This window comes from Sinocyclocheilus grahami, unplaced genomic scaffold (assembly GCF_001515645.1).
Source record: "Sinocyclocheilus grahami isolate Dianchi unplaced genomic scaffold, SAMN03320097.WGS_v1.1 scaffold307.1, whole genome shotgun sequence".
NCBI classification, from domain to species: Eukaryota; Metazoa; Chordata; class Actinopteri; order Cypriniformes; family Cyprinidae; genus Sinocyclocheilus; species Sinocyclocheilus grahami.
In genome coordinates this window covers 1,213,571-1,228,027 of record NW_015505486.1, presented here as the reverse complement: position 1 = coordinate 1,228,027, position 14,457 = coordinate 1,213,571, and the positions used below count along the sequence as shown (strand labels likewise).

Genomic DNA, 14,457 nt, shown 5'->3' with positions numbered 1-14,457 from the left:
ATTATTGCATACTCTTTTATAATGTACTACAATACTGAGGTGTAGATAATTGCCACTATCTGCAATAAGTAGCATAAATAGCAGAAAATCATGCTAGGTGTAAATAGAATCTATAGCTATTTGCACTGTGTAAACATTAAGTGTAACAAGGACATGAATAATATATATATTAGGGATGTGCGGGTCTAGTCGACTAAACGGTACAGCTCCTACTAGTCGACACTGAAAACAATAGTCGATTACACGACAGAAAAACAAAACATGATTTTATCATTCAAATTACCATCATTTTAACATTGCATTTAAAACATTTTAAATAACAAATGAAAATAAAACGTTTGAAAAATAATACATTATTTTTTTAAAGTTTATCTGGGCGAAAACTACATATTTACCTGAGACCTCACATGCGTTTTCTTCGTGTCATTTGCAGCCAGTTCAAAAATGACCATGCGAAAGATGAGCAAGGTGTGGGATTATTTTGAATTAGAAGGAAACAGAAAAATTTTGTGTAAATGGTGTAATGTCAAATTGTCTTACAATAACTCTACTGGAGCTATGCGTAATCATATTCAATACAGGCACGTAGGCATTAGCTTAGAGTCAATCAAGTCATTCACTACAACCCGCCGGCGCTGCGATCCCATCCGCGCCGTCTATTCCTCTAACAAAGACCCACTTCGGTGGTGGAGCGGGATGTCCAGGTGCTTTCTGAAACTCTATCGGCTTGCTTTTCGTTTTTTCTGCGTGCCTGCGGCTTCTTTTTCAAATGCAGGAATTTTATTGTTAATCGACTCAGGTCCCGTCTTTCACCAGACCACGTTGATAATTTCACTGAACAAATAAGGCATGGTCTGAGTAAGTAAAATGGGCATTGTTGCATTGTTTTGTTTTTAGACGATATAGCCTACACGAAGTACGTTTTAATGCTATTTATTGATAAACCTTTCTATTGTTTTTGACTCGTGTTTTAATATGTTGGCTAATGTTATATGAAGATTAAGAATTGTCAGGCTATTGATTGATTTTCCATTGTTCTGCATTTCCCCAGCTGATTTGAATAAATAAGCTATGCTTTGGCCGACGTTGAGTGTATGCTCTTCCTTTTTTTCTTTTTAACGACCGCCTAAAATGAAATGATGATAACGCGAGGCAAGTGTGCGGCAAGCGGGATTCATTGAGGGATTTGACAGTGTGAGTCATAGATTAAGTATTTCAAATATAGGCTATTATATATGCTACACGCACGCACAGAGTTTTTTTTTTCTTACCATCTTTTGGAGGTTTCTTGCTTTTAGACTAGTCGACTATACAAAACTTTCGTTTAAACGACAGTCAAATAGTCGTTGCGCACATCCTTAATATATATATATATACATATATATATATATATATATATACACAGTATATATAACTGCCTCCTCATTTTAAAACACCACCGCACGCCACTGATTATATCTGATATATACTGTATATATATATACATAATTAAAAACACACTAATTCATCAGTGCCTCAACATGTGCAAACACTCGTTGCTTAACACGTGGCTTTACAATAGGCCTATAAATACACATCTACAAAACTACACAAGGTTCATGTATTTATTTTTCTTTGGTACTGTGTAATACTGTATTCACCACCGCAAATGCTTACAGTAAAAAAAAGTTTGGTTTAAATTTTGCTTTCGTGTTTACCATGAGTTTTTCAACATCTCTCTGCAAATTATTGTCAATCTTGTACAGAAATGTACATAGAAGTTAATGAAAGAAGAGCTTTAGGTTTTGATTGAATAACTGTGTGTATATGATATATCCAAAATATTATATTATGGCAAAGGTGCTTGCAATGTAAGAAAAATGTTCCCTTTTGTGATATAATGCAGTGTTTCACTTTGCAAAAGACGTGAGGCATTTTGCATTTTGTGTGTGCGATTCTTGGATTTGTGTATAAAGTTTTGGAAAAACAAAAAGAGGCAAAGTTTTGAAAATGTGGGTAATTATGAATATATGATATTAAGAATATATATAAAACATAATAAAAAATGTCAAAACAACAAAATGACTAAAACTTCAACTAAAATTAAATGCAAACTATAATAGTATCTAAATTATACTATTATCATTGAAAAAACACATATATATGCCCATTTACTGCTTTAATGCAAAATAAACAATGTCTAAATAGATATCTGGCAACTGGTTAACATTCATTTAATGATAACCAGCTCAAAAGTAAAGTTGTTTCAGAGGCAGAGCAAGTTATTAACATTTTAATGAACGATTTCAAAGACAAACGTTAAAAACCATTCACAACAAGAGCAGAATGATGCATTAATAAAGTAAAGCGGCTCGGTTTTTGATTTCACGTCGACTTGAACAGGCTCTCAGCTCAAATCAGCGGAGAGTTTGAGTAGCAGATCGAGCGGGCAGCTTCGTCGCCTCTGAAGAGAATCTGTAAAGAAATTCAATCAGGTGGAATTAAACAGGGTGAAGATTAAGGCCAATTTGCATGAACCGCAGGGCTTCAGAGCCAAGTTGAATAAGCAAAAAATACTTAAGCAACTTATTAAACTCTTTCACCTTGAGGAAGCGCGGCGCGTGGGGGTATTATCTTCATCCTCTTTCACAGTCACATCCGAATCACACGCCGCAAATCTGCCAGCAGCATCGCACAATTAGCTCAATCAATATATGATTCAACACGCTGACATCCTTTATTAGCCGAGGAAACCAAAGTGGTTATTTTGCATCAAAACAATAACGTGTGATGTCATCGGCACTCGCGCTGATATCACCGATATTCCTCAGCCGGTCATTAATCGAAATGTTATTGCTCGTGAATATGGAAGCGGGTGGATTATGTTGTTGTAGTGTTAACAATCGGCTCGTGGCGCGCTGATTACGCCGCATTATGTGGGCCGCGCTGATTCACTCATGAGAGACAATGAGGAGCGGAGAAGAGGCCGCAGACGCTTGGCAGCTGCTTTTTTTCTGACAGGCTTCCTCTGTCTGTTAATTAGCTTTAGGAAACGTCATTATTGAGCTGTCAACAGCTCAGTCTCCCTTTAGGACACGCTTGGCAAATGAAACACGGCTAAAAGACATTCGGGGGCTTTTATTCGTGTACTTTTGGAGGTGAGTGATTGAAAAGGGAACATCCTTAAGGTCTTTGTCCGATATTTTCACGCTAAAAAATAGATCCAGCCTCACGTAGTGTCAATCACGTTTACACACTGCCTCCGAAACTTTAGGCCAGTGTTAATTTTGTCAGCAAATTTTGATTTAGTTTTAGTCATATTTGATTCCCCTGAATTGTTTTTAGTTTTAGTCTAGTTTTAATCGACTAAATATCATAAGATTTTAGTCGACTAAATATACAGTAAATTTAGTCGGCTAAAATCGAATGGGTTTAGTTACAGTATAATGTATTTATTAAGCATTTCTCTAAAATTTCCAAACTCATTATATAGGTTTGATATTAAGGTTTTATCATGATAGACACTGATTTAACTGCGGTGACACACAGCATGCCTTCATGTTAAAATTAAATAAAACCACTTCTCAACTAAATTAGGCTGCTGTCCCTTTAAAACTGAATGCACAGCTGCATGCAATGTACTGATACACGTTCTCCCTGCTGTTTACGTTCACTTAAGACGTAATCAACTGTGTTTACGTGAATACTCGTCAAAACGGACAATTCAACATCATTTTGTGTGTAATTCTCCATTCATGCAACGCGAAAGAGTACCCGCTCGCTGTGAGAGGCGCTTTCTGTGTGTGTATGCTTCAGTGTCTGCGCTCAGAAAACCGGACCGAATTGAGTTCTCTCTTGCGTCGTCAGATTTATCTATATGTCTATATGTCTTACTCCCACATATTGACATTTTTTAACGTTTTATGCGACGTGCAACAAGTGTATTTTAGCTTATGTCCCATCTAACCTCTGAACCACACAGCAGATTCGTTCTGAATGAATCTCTTCTCAAATCGTCCCTCCCTAACATTTTTGTCTTGTTTTTAATCGTTAGTTTTATTAGCTTTAGTCATAGTTTTTCTCATTCAAAAAGAGTTTTAGTTTGTTATCGTCTCATTGTCGTCAATGAAAAAAATTTCGTTGACTAACATTATGACGAAAATTATTCGTCAACGAAATTAACACTGCTTTAGGCCATCACAAAAAAATTTGGATCGGGTTTGATTTTCTGCGTTTTTCACATCCGTAGTAAGCATTTTGAAAGGTGTTTTGACGCATCTGACTGTGTGCAAGGTTTGGATGACGAATACGAAAAACGTATATGAAAATTTTGGACTCAGTGTGCAAGGACTTTTAATATTAATATAACACTGTCAACATGTACTGAGTATTGAAAATTGTGCTTAAATATCACCAAACAGTGTAGTTTTTGTACAATAAAACTACTAAAACTACAACTACAATTTTAAATATTTACATTATTTTATATTTATTTATTTCAGCTTTATTTCAAGTAAATATAAAAACCTGAACTTAAGCACAATTTAGAAATGTTCTTTGTCAACTAACTGAAATTAGTAAAATAAATAAGTCCTACTTAATAAGTACTAAGATGACAAATTAAAACTGAAATAAAAATAAATTAAAGCTAAATAGAAATAACATCATTTTGTGTGTAATTCTCCATTCATGCAACGCGAAAGAGTACCCGCTCGCTGTGAGAGGCGCTGTGTATGTGTGTATGCTTCAGTGTCTGCGCTCAGAAAACCGGACCGAATTGAGTTCTCTCTTGCGTCGTCAGATTTATCTATATGTCTATATGTCTTACTCCCACATATTGACATTTTTTAACGTTTTATGCGACGTGCAACAAGTGTATTTTAGCTTATGTCCCATCTAACCTCTGAACCACACAGCAGATTCGTTCTGAATGAATCTCTTCTCAAATCGTCCCTCCCTAACATTTTTGTCTTGTTTTTAATCGTTAGTTTTATTAGCTTTAGTCATAGTTTTTCTCATTCAAAAAGAGTTTTAGTTTGTTATCGTCTCATTGTCGTCAATGAAAAAAATTTCGTTGACTAACATTATGACGAAAATTATTCGTCAACGAAATTAACACTGCTTTAGGCCATCACAAAAAAATTTGGATCGGGTTTGATTTTCTGCGTTTTTCACATCCGTAGTAAGCATTTTGAAAGGTGTTTTGACGCATCTGACTGTGTGCAAGGTTTGGATGACGAATACGAAAAACGTATATGAAAATTTTGGACTCAGTGTGCAAGGACTTTTAATATTAATATAACACTGTCAACATGTACTGAGTATTGAAAATTGTGCTTAAATATCACCAAACAGTGTAGTTTTTGTACAATAAAACTACTAAAACTACAACTACAATTTTAAATATTTACATTATTTTATATTTATTTATTTCAGCTTTATTTCAAGTAAATATAAAAACCTGAACTTAAGCACAATTTAGAAATGTTCTTTGCCAACTAACTGAAATAATTAGTAAAATAAATAAGTCCTACTTAATAAGTTCTAAGATGACAAATTAAAACTGAAATAAAAATAAATTAAAGCTAAATAGAAATATTAAAAACTAATGAAATATTTTTTTAGCATATTTATTCTAGTTTTAATAAATGAAAACTTGGTCACATTTTCATCATGCTGTATAATGGTTAAAAAAGGTAAAAATGAATATATTTCTCAAAATTACAATCACAATGATTGTTGTCATTTGACATTTATTCTTACATTTCATTAGAAGTATTGCACTTTCACCAATAAACATAAATCAATAGAATGTGGACTCGTACACATAGCTCTGATTGGGGGATTTGAACGTTTGATATCTGGCAACCGCAAACATGAACGCTCGCATAGTAGAGGTGTGTACCAAAGTTATTTTTGTAAACGAAAACTAAAACTAAGGCGAAAACGATTGACGAAAATTCAATTTCGTAAACTGAAATAAAATAAAAATGACAAAATAATTGAAAAACTAAAACGAAACGAAACTAACAACAGTTATTGCAAAAGTAACTGAAATAAAATATAAACTAACTGAAATAATTTTAAGTTAAAGTACTAAATTGACTAAAACTGAAACAAAAATAAGTTAAAGCTAAATAGAAATATAAAAATAATAAAATATCATTTTTAAAACCTAAACTAAATCTAAAAGAAAAGAAAAAAAAGGTGTATAAATAATATTTAAAAAATACCCCTGTAATCAACAGGATGTAGTGATAAAGTGGCCCTAAAAATATTTGGGCGAACGATTGACGAAAATTCAATTTCGTAAACTGAAATAAAATAAAAATGACAAAATAATTGAAAAACTAAAACGAAACGAAACTAACAACAGTTATTGCAAAAGTAACTGAAATAAAATATTAATTATCAAAAATAAATAATCGTTTTCGTAATCATTACATTCTCACCCCTTGGCGGAAAAATATATGAGCTGTGTGGCGCCGGTGTTCTGACGATTTGTGCTACCCTGTCAGATTTTGCTACCTCCCATTAAAACAGATGGTAGCATAATTAGATAGCGAAAAGCATTATTTGTCAGAACACCGGTGGTTTAGGGAAATAGCTGTAAATGACGCATCGCGCTCGTGGGGTTAGCTGACGGAGAGACACAAAGCAGTTTAAAGCAGAGTCCTGCACGGGTCCTGTTTTGGTAAATGTGCACCAGCAGTACTTAACAGAATACTCGATCCGTTATCCAACAGCAGCACTAATTTAATTCTGTACCAGACCAGAACCATTTGACGCAAGTTGTCAGGTAGGCAAAATGTTTTATTTTCTCATGTAACACAAGCAATCAAACCAAAATTAGGCATTAAGAAGCTTTTGTGAAACAGAAAGGTTCTTCAGATGTTAAAGGATCTTTATGGAACCATTTAGACAAAAAGGTTCTTCTATGGCATCGTGAAGCACCTTTATTTTTAAGAGTGTACTAAGGCTCCATTTATTTGATCAGAAATATAGTAAAAACAGTAAAATTGTGAAATGGTATTACAATTTAAAGTGTTTTCTATGTGAATATATGTTAAAATATAATTTACATAGGCATTCTAAGTTGGTGCATGAAGAAAAACAGACATGCAGCGCAACGTAATAATTAACAGAAAAAAAGACGAGAATGCGCATCCTTTCTGAAAACAATATAAAACTTTAGCATAGCATCTTGTGATCACTCTGCCAGACTTTCGGACAAATGTGCAGAGCCTAAATCACATCATAAACACGCTTATAATTCTTAATAAATGAATGTGTCACATGATCCTTCAGAAATCATTCTAATATGCTGCTCAAGAAACCTTTCTGATCATTATCATTTTTTTTGCTGTTGTGTGATTACCTTTCAGATGGCCCCTGCCGAGCGTCACAAAGCCGGAGGAGATGAAGTTGTGCATGTCTTGACCACTGCGGAAGTTTTCTTTCCCATAATGCCCTGCAAAGACAGACACAGCAAGCGTTATTAATTAAAACATTCCCAAAATAAAAACTAAACTAAAACTAACAACAATATTAATGAAACTAATAAAAACTCAACTGAATTGTATAGCAATTTTGAAAACGATATTAAAATAAAACTAATTAAAAAATGCAAAACTATAATAACCTTGGTGTGTACAGCAGTCTGTAATATTCTGTCTCATTTTTTTGACAAAAAATTAAAAATAAATAAATAAATACGATTTTGGTAAAGTTTTAATTTTTTGAAATACATCTTAGTCTCGTCTTTTATCCTCAATGATATTGCATGTTGATATAGTCACAGTTATTGCTTAATGACCTTTAGTCAAAGGAAAAAAAGTTCATTGAAGAACATTTTTTGTCATAGATTGTGTTAATGAAATTAACACTACTCTCATCTTATTTAGATCACTTGTCAATCTTTTATACAGCTGAAGTGAAGTGAACCCTATAAAGCCTGTATCATATTTGATACACAAATTTCTAAGGTCTCTAAATGATATGATCAAAGCTTTGGTGAAAAACAATCTACTGCATGCCTTCTGTCATCTTGATAGTTCATACTTTTTAGCAAGTAAAAGGCCTTTTATTATAATTGTAAAAATTATACTTCAGGTTGTGTCTTTTTGCTGTGAAACCTTTACTCATTTTTATAAAGTAAATACAAGAATAATTTTTATATTGTTAGTAATATTTCAAGATGGACACTTACCGGACTGAAGCAAGTTAGCATTTACTTGACTATCCATTCATCATTTTTTTTAGAAAAATCATGTTGGAATGTGAATATCAAATATGATATATCAGGCTTTTGAGGAAGGTTTGTTTGTTTATCTCTCAAACATCATTGCACTGCATTGCATAATATGTTTTGAAACTACAGAGCTTTGATCATAAAACTCAGCATTTATCATCTTACTAAGACCTATTATTGGGAGATATAGAGTGACAACTGATATTTATATCATTTTATGTAGGTAGTTTCTGTTATGATGATCTCATTGATTTACATTACAAGCTTTAAGAATTTAATCTTATTTTTGGCCAGATAAATATCAGCATCTGCATCAAATTGCATATTTTGCTCAGTTTGAGCCTCTGAATAAAACTGAGGTGTTTATTACTTCATATATCCTCCTATATGAGCCATTAAAGCCTGATGTATCAAAGATATTACTCAAGATAAAACACATATGCTAACTTTCACATTTGTCTTTTGTCTAAAGGTTTAATAAACTGTTCCAATTTCTATTTTATATGTCAAGCTTTACAGGGTCGATGTTATGATACTTTGCCATTTTCCAGTTTTAACGAGTTTAAATAGATGAATAACTGATTCAAATGAACCACTTGAATGAACCAATTCACTAAAATGAATCAGACTTCTCAAAGCAAGTGAAACGTGCTTCATATAACTGGAAAGTCACTCTGGAAAGTGCTTTCCAAAGGAAAACCTAAAGAAACACACACAGACATGCTATTGCTCCATAAATCAATTGCATGCTGTGTAATTGTGTTGAGACATTTCTTGGTGAAGTTTTGAGGTGGAACAGAGATTACGGTCAATACTAACAGCAAACGAGAGAGAGAAATATACAGACAGAGAGAGAGAGAGAGAGATTCAGTCTCAAGAGGTGTCAAAAATGCCCTATTTTCAGGCGGTCTCTCATTTTGAGCCCTATATTCCCATTTTGTGTTATTTTTGTCACACAAAAATATGCAGTGCTTTTTATATGGTAGCCACCATATGCTTCATGAAACATCAGCACCTTTGTTTCAGTATTATAATAATGTCCATGATTTTATCTCCAAAAAAATCGCTAGCAGAACTCAAAAACTGATACAAATACACTGATAGTTCTCAGATTTCGACTGCAGACTTTGGTTTAAGCATGCTAGATATTTCATTCAGATATAAGGAATCACAGGTCAGTGTGGACAATTAGTTTCCATGTGTCCCTTTCTGTATGAAATCAAAGACGCGGGTGTCAAGATGACCCGGGAACAGTCGAATCAGAGATCAGATTGCATTAGGAAAACCATAATGAGAATAGCAGATGGGACCGTTTGCCATCTTCATTTCTCTTTCTCTCTCTTTATATTTTCCTCACAGTGGCTGATCTGTTCATCAGATCAGATTTTGGTACATTGCTGCATGATGAAAGTTAATATTTAATAACTATCTTTTATTAAAACATGACCTCGTTGAACCGTATTGTCTAATCAAACTGAGTAAAACTGAACGGACATGCATGCTAATGTTTAATCTGAGAGATCTGCTTCATTTTAGATGCGCATCAAATCGTCATGTCCTGGTTTAAAGAGCCTGAAGCAAGGTTAAAGATGCCATCTAATCTGGTTTCCTTTAATAAAGCCAGCATCAAAACATCATAATTTAGTATTTCATGACCATTTTCCAACAGACTTTTTTTCTTGCTACTGTACCTTTAAAGGAATAGTTCACCCAAAAATAAAAATTTGCTGAATACTTTGAGTGTAAACTGAACAAGCCAATGCACATTGGTATGTGATGATTGCATCCAGCTGGCGCTGATCGCAGCATGAGTATAACTAGGCAGCAAGTGCAAAGCATACTCAGGTTTTGGCTGAGGAGCCGAACCGGTGGGCCGCTCAGTGGTGGTACATCAGCTGTGGTGATGGGATGTGACGTCTCCGTTCCCTCTTTCAGGGAACGAGGGTTACATATGTAACCGAGATGTTCCCTTTCAGTCGGTCACTCTCTACGTCACGTCGGTAATGACCAACAAATTGGGATCCCTACCAAAACGCCATGGATGCTGCCCCTTCCAGTGTCCTGTGCGAGCCTCCTGCCCCCTTTTCGCCTCAGGCCGGAGCTCGCAACAAGAAGGCCAGTCACTGTTGTCGTAGCAATACCCAGTCAGTGAGATTGGATAACACTGGGAAAACATACCCATACCACTTGGAAAAGGAACGTTGCGGAAGCACTTACACATATGAACAATCGTTTAGGCGCATATGGAAGATTAGAGGTGATTATAACCCTCTTGGAAATGGCAGAAGTCTGCCGGGGAAACACGGGCTCTGAGGCTATACAGTGTACTTTACACATATGGGATCCACATATGGAACCCTACCGGTTCTCATGGATTCATCAAGTGAGGGCCTGGCGCACTTAGCCGGGCCTGGGCCTCAGGATTATCTGGCAGTCAGCCGGCCCAAACTCTAGGCACGATTTGTCGACTGAAAATGCGTGCAGGCCCCCACACTCTTGATGGGGGCCAATGCAGTCAGGAGCAGAGTTTTCATTGAAAGAAACTTTAGCTCGACTGACTGCAAAGGCTCAAATGGGCCCATGCCTCCCTACCAACTTCCCTTCCACAGGGTCGTGGTACGCAGCAATCGCAGCCACATAGACTTTAAGGGTGGAGGGAGGCAGCCTTTGCTCCAACCCTTGCTGCAAAAAGGAAAGCACGACTCTGATCAGGCATCTTCGGGGGTCCTCTCGGTGAGAAGAACAACACTCGACAAACAGGTTCCACTTCAAGGCATAAGTGTGTCTCGTAGACAGTGCTCTTGCCGTGAGTGATGGTGTCTACTACTTCTTGGGGTAGGCCACCTAGAACCTCCACGTCCCATCCAGGGACCAGATGTGAAGTTTCCCGAGGTCTGGACGGGGGTGCCAAAGGGTGCCCTATCTCTGAGTCAGTAGATCCTTCCTCAGAGGAATCTTCCAGGGAGGGGCTGTCACAAGGAGCATTACTTCTGGAAACCAGGTCCAAGTGGGCCAGTAGGGCGCCACAAGCAGGACCTGCTCCTCGTCCTCCCTGATCTTGCACAGTGTCTGTGCGAGAAGGCTCACTGGGGGAAACGCATACCAGCGCAGGCCTCGCGGCCAGCTGTGTGCCAGTGCATCCATGCCGAGTGTTCCCTCATTCAGGGAGTAAAACAACTGGCAGTGAGAGACTGGACTGTCTGGGGATGGAGTCTCCACTCTCCGGGGAGCACAGCTCATGACAGCTTGTCGCCTGCATGGTTGAGCAGACCCGGAATGTGAATGGCACGAAGTGACCTCAGATGCTTCTGACTCCAGAGGAGGTGGTGGCGGGCGAGTTGCGACATGCGACGGGAGCGTAGACCACCTTGTCGGTTGATGCCTTTGATGACGTTCGCAGTGTTGTTCGTTCAGACCAGCACATGCTTCCCTCGTACGCGCCTTCTGAGATGGTTCAAGGCAAGGTGTACTAATAACAACTCTAGGCAGTTGACATGCCAGTGCAGTTGGGGGCCTGTCCAAACCCCCGACACTACATGCCCGTCGTACGTGGCCCCCCAGCTGGTGGTAGAGGCATCCGTGTAAACCACAGCACACCTGGAGACCTGTTCCAGGGGCACTCCTGCCCGGAGAAATGCAATGCCCGGTGTGACTTGCCACGCCCACCTCGGGACTTGTACTGATATGCTCGTCCTTCGAACGCGAACCGCAGCAATGGTCTGTGGTGCGGAAGGATCGATATATGAAAGTACCCGAAGATGCATTTCCAAGATCGGTCTTAACCCACCACCTTTCTTGGGTACAATGATGTAGGGGCCATAGAACCCCGTCTTCATATCGGATGGAGGGGCCGGCTCTATCGCGTCCTTCGCCAGTAGGACTGCAATCTCCGCACGCAAGACAGGAGCATCGGCCGCCTTCATTGACGTGAAGTGGATGCCGGTGAACTTGGGGGGACGCCGGGCGAACAATTGCATAACCGAGTCTGATGGTCCGCTGGACCAGCGGGACCACGACATACCCGCGGTGGGGCTGTGAGGTGGAACACAGGGAAGAGGGGTCTGAGTGTGCGGTGCAAAACTTACTTGGCTCCACGGTTGGGCAGAGGGTGCATGAGTAGGGTCTTTGATGATACTCTCGAACTGCCTGCTGCTGCCTGCTGGCAAGAGAGCAGGATGAGTGTGGCCCGGTGTTGGTCCGTACGCGACTCTCCATTCCTTCTTGGGACCCAGAAAGAGAAAACCACTCTCCTGTCGAGATTTTTGGAAACCAGATTCTCCACCCGGCCCTCCTCCGGGGGAGGGAGAGGTGCATTCAACATCCGCCCGTCACGGGGCTTCTTACTTTTCCGCTCACCGTCAAGTTTGATGGGGGCCTGGATGGCCTGCCTACACCCAGTTCCATGGCGCCGCTTGCTCGAGGCTGCGGCAGGAGCGGGGGTTGATGCAGAGGGCCGCCCTCAGTGACGAACAGGCTGGGGCGCTGCGGCGGACCGGTGGACATGTCGGATCACCTCAGTCTGCTCCTGTGCAGCCGAGAACTGCTGGGCCATGTCCTCGACTGCATCGCCGAAGAGGCCAGTCTGGGACACAGAGGTCAGTTGAGATTCGGAGCTCTTTCAGAACTTCCAGATCGTGACCACCCTCGTGCAGGACCCTCAGTGCTTTAGCCTGAAGAACCTGCAGTAATGCCGTAGCGTGTAAGGTGGAGGCAGCTTCTCCACAGGCCACATAAGCATCGCCGGACCGACCAGACGATTACCTGCAGACCCGGGAGGAGAGGCGCGGTTTGCACTTCATGATGGAGGTGGTATTAGGACACAGCTGCATCGCAACTGACCTCTCCACCGGGGGGACCCCCGTATACCCCCTAGCTGCACCACCATCTAGAGTGGTGAGGGAGGAGAATTAGCAGGTCAGTTTCCAGCAGAAAAAGATGCCTTTCACGACCTGGTAAGCCCCATCATGCACCTCCAGGAAGAATGGCTCTGGGGCGGGGCTCTGAGAACCAGCGTGGGCAACCCCGAAGAACCAATCGTCCATCCTTGAGGGCTCGGGACACGGTGGAGGTCTCCACTCGAGCCCTACCCTCACAGCGGCCCGAAAAAGCATAGCCGTCATTTCCGGATCCGATTCAGGCATTGCTACAGTCCCAGAGGGCAGCAGTGCAGCCGAATCTTCCTCTCCAGAAAGCTCCGGCTCACCGTCCAATGCAGCTCAACTGGTTGCGGAGTGCAAGAAGAAAGATGGTCCCCTGAGGGTTGGCTCCCTGGAGGGTTTGCTATCATTATTACCTTCAGACCGCTTGTGCTACTGCCTGAAGTAGCCCCCCCCTGACTGCCGCCATGACGAGAACTAGATCGAGACAGAGGCAACGGAGCGCCACCCCTTTTGAGGTAACGGAGCTTGGCCCGCGATCGACATACGATCGTCAGCAGGAGCACCTGAAGGATACTGCTGGCATGCTCCTTGTAGAGCGCCCAACATATTCCTTTGGCAGCTCAACTGGTTGTGGAATGCAAGAGAAACGATGGTCCCCCGCGGGTTAGTTCCCTGGAGGGTTTGCTATCACTGTTACCCTCAGACCACTGTTACCCTCAGACCACCTGAAGTAGCCCCCGCCTGACTGCCGCCATGATGAGAACCACCCCTTTTGAGAACCCACCCCTTTTGAGGTAACGGAGCTTGGACCGCAACTCCGAAATCGTCATCTTCCTGCAATGAGAACATGACTCATCCATGAACGCCACCTCAGCATGCTTAATGCCCAGACATGTGAGGCAGCGATCGTGACCATCACCCGACACCAGGTAACGACCACATCCAGAAACGCACGGGTGATACATTGTCTTTACAAAGACGCAACGTCGAGTTTGCCAGACGCAATGTCGTCTTTAAAAAGACACAACGTCGACTTTAAAAAGACGCACTCGTGAATGCTCTTTTAGGCAAAAAGCTCTTTCAGTATGCTGAAGCACACAGGGGAGATGGCCGCCTGCAACACAAACAGGGGGTAGTGCAGCCTGATGTGTGCAACCCACTCGACACGGGAAAACACCACAGCTGAAGTGCCGTACCGCCAACACCAATAACTCCAAAGAGCGTGCTGAACTCATTCAGTCTTATTCTCTCTGTAGAGTAGTCAGGAGTAAAATGGTGTGATTGCTTGGCTCCGAAGCGAAAAGCTGAGTATGCATTGCACCTACTGCCTAGTTATACTCGCGCTGC

The 14,457-nt window shown here is 40.4% G+C and overlaps 1 protein-coding gene across 1 annotated transcript in view; it reads right to left on the bottom strand.

Moving 5' to 3' along the window:
- Positions 1-14,457, bottom strand: part of LOC107601557 (uncharacterized) — a 41,184-nt gene that overhangs the window by 7,217 nt on the left and 19,510 nt on the right. The window contains exon 4 of the mRNA XM_016293791.1: positions 7,358-7,450. Within this exon, the coding sequence (XP_016149277.1) occupies positions 7,358-7,450 (93 nt within the window). The remainder of the gene's footprint in view (positions 1-7,357; positions 7,451-14,457) is intronic.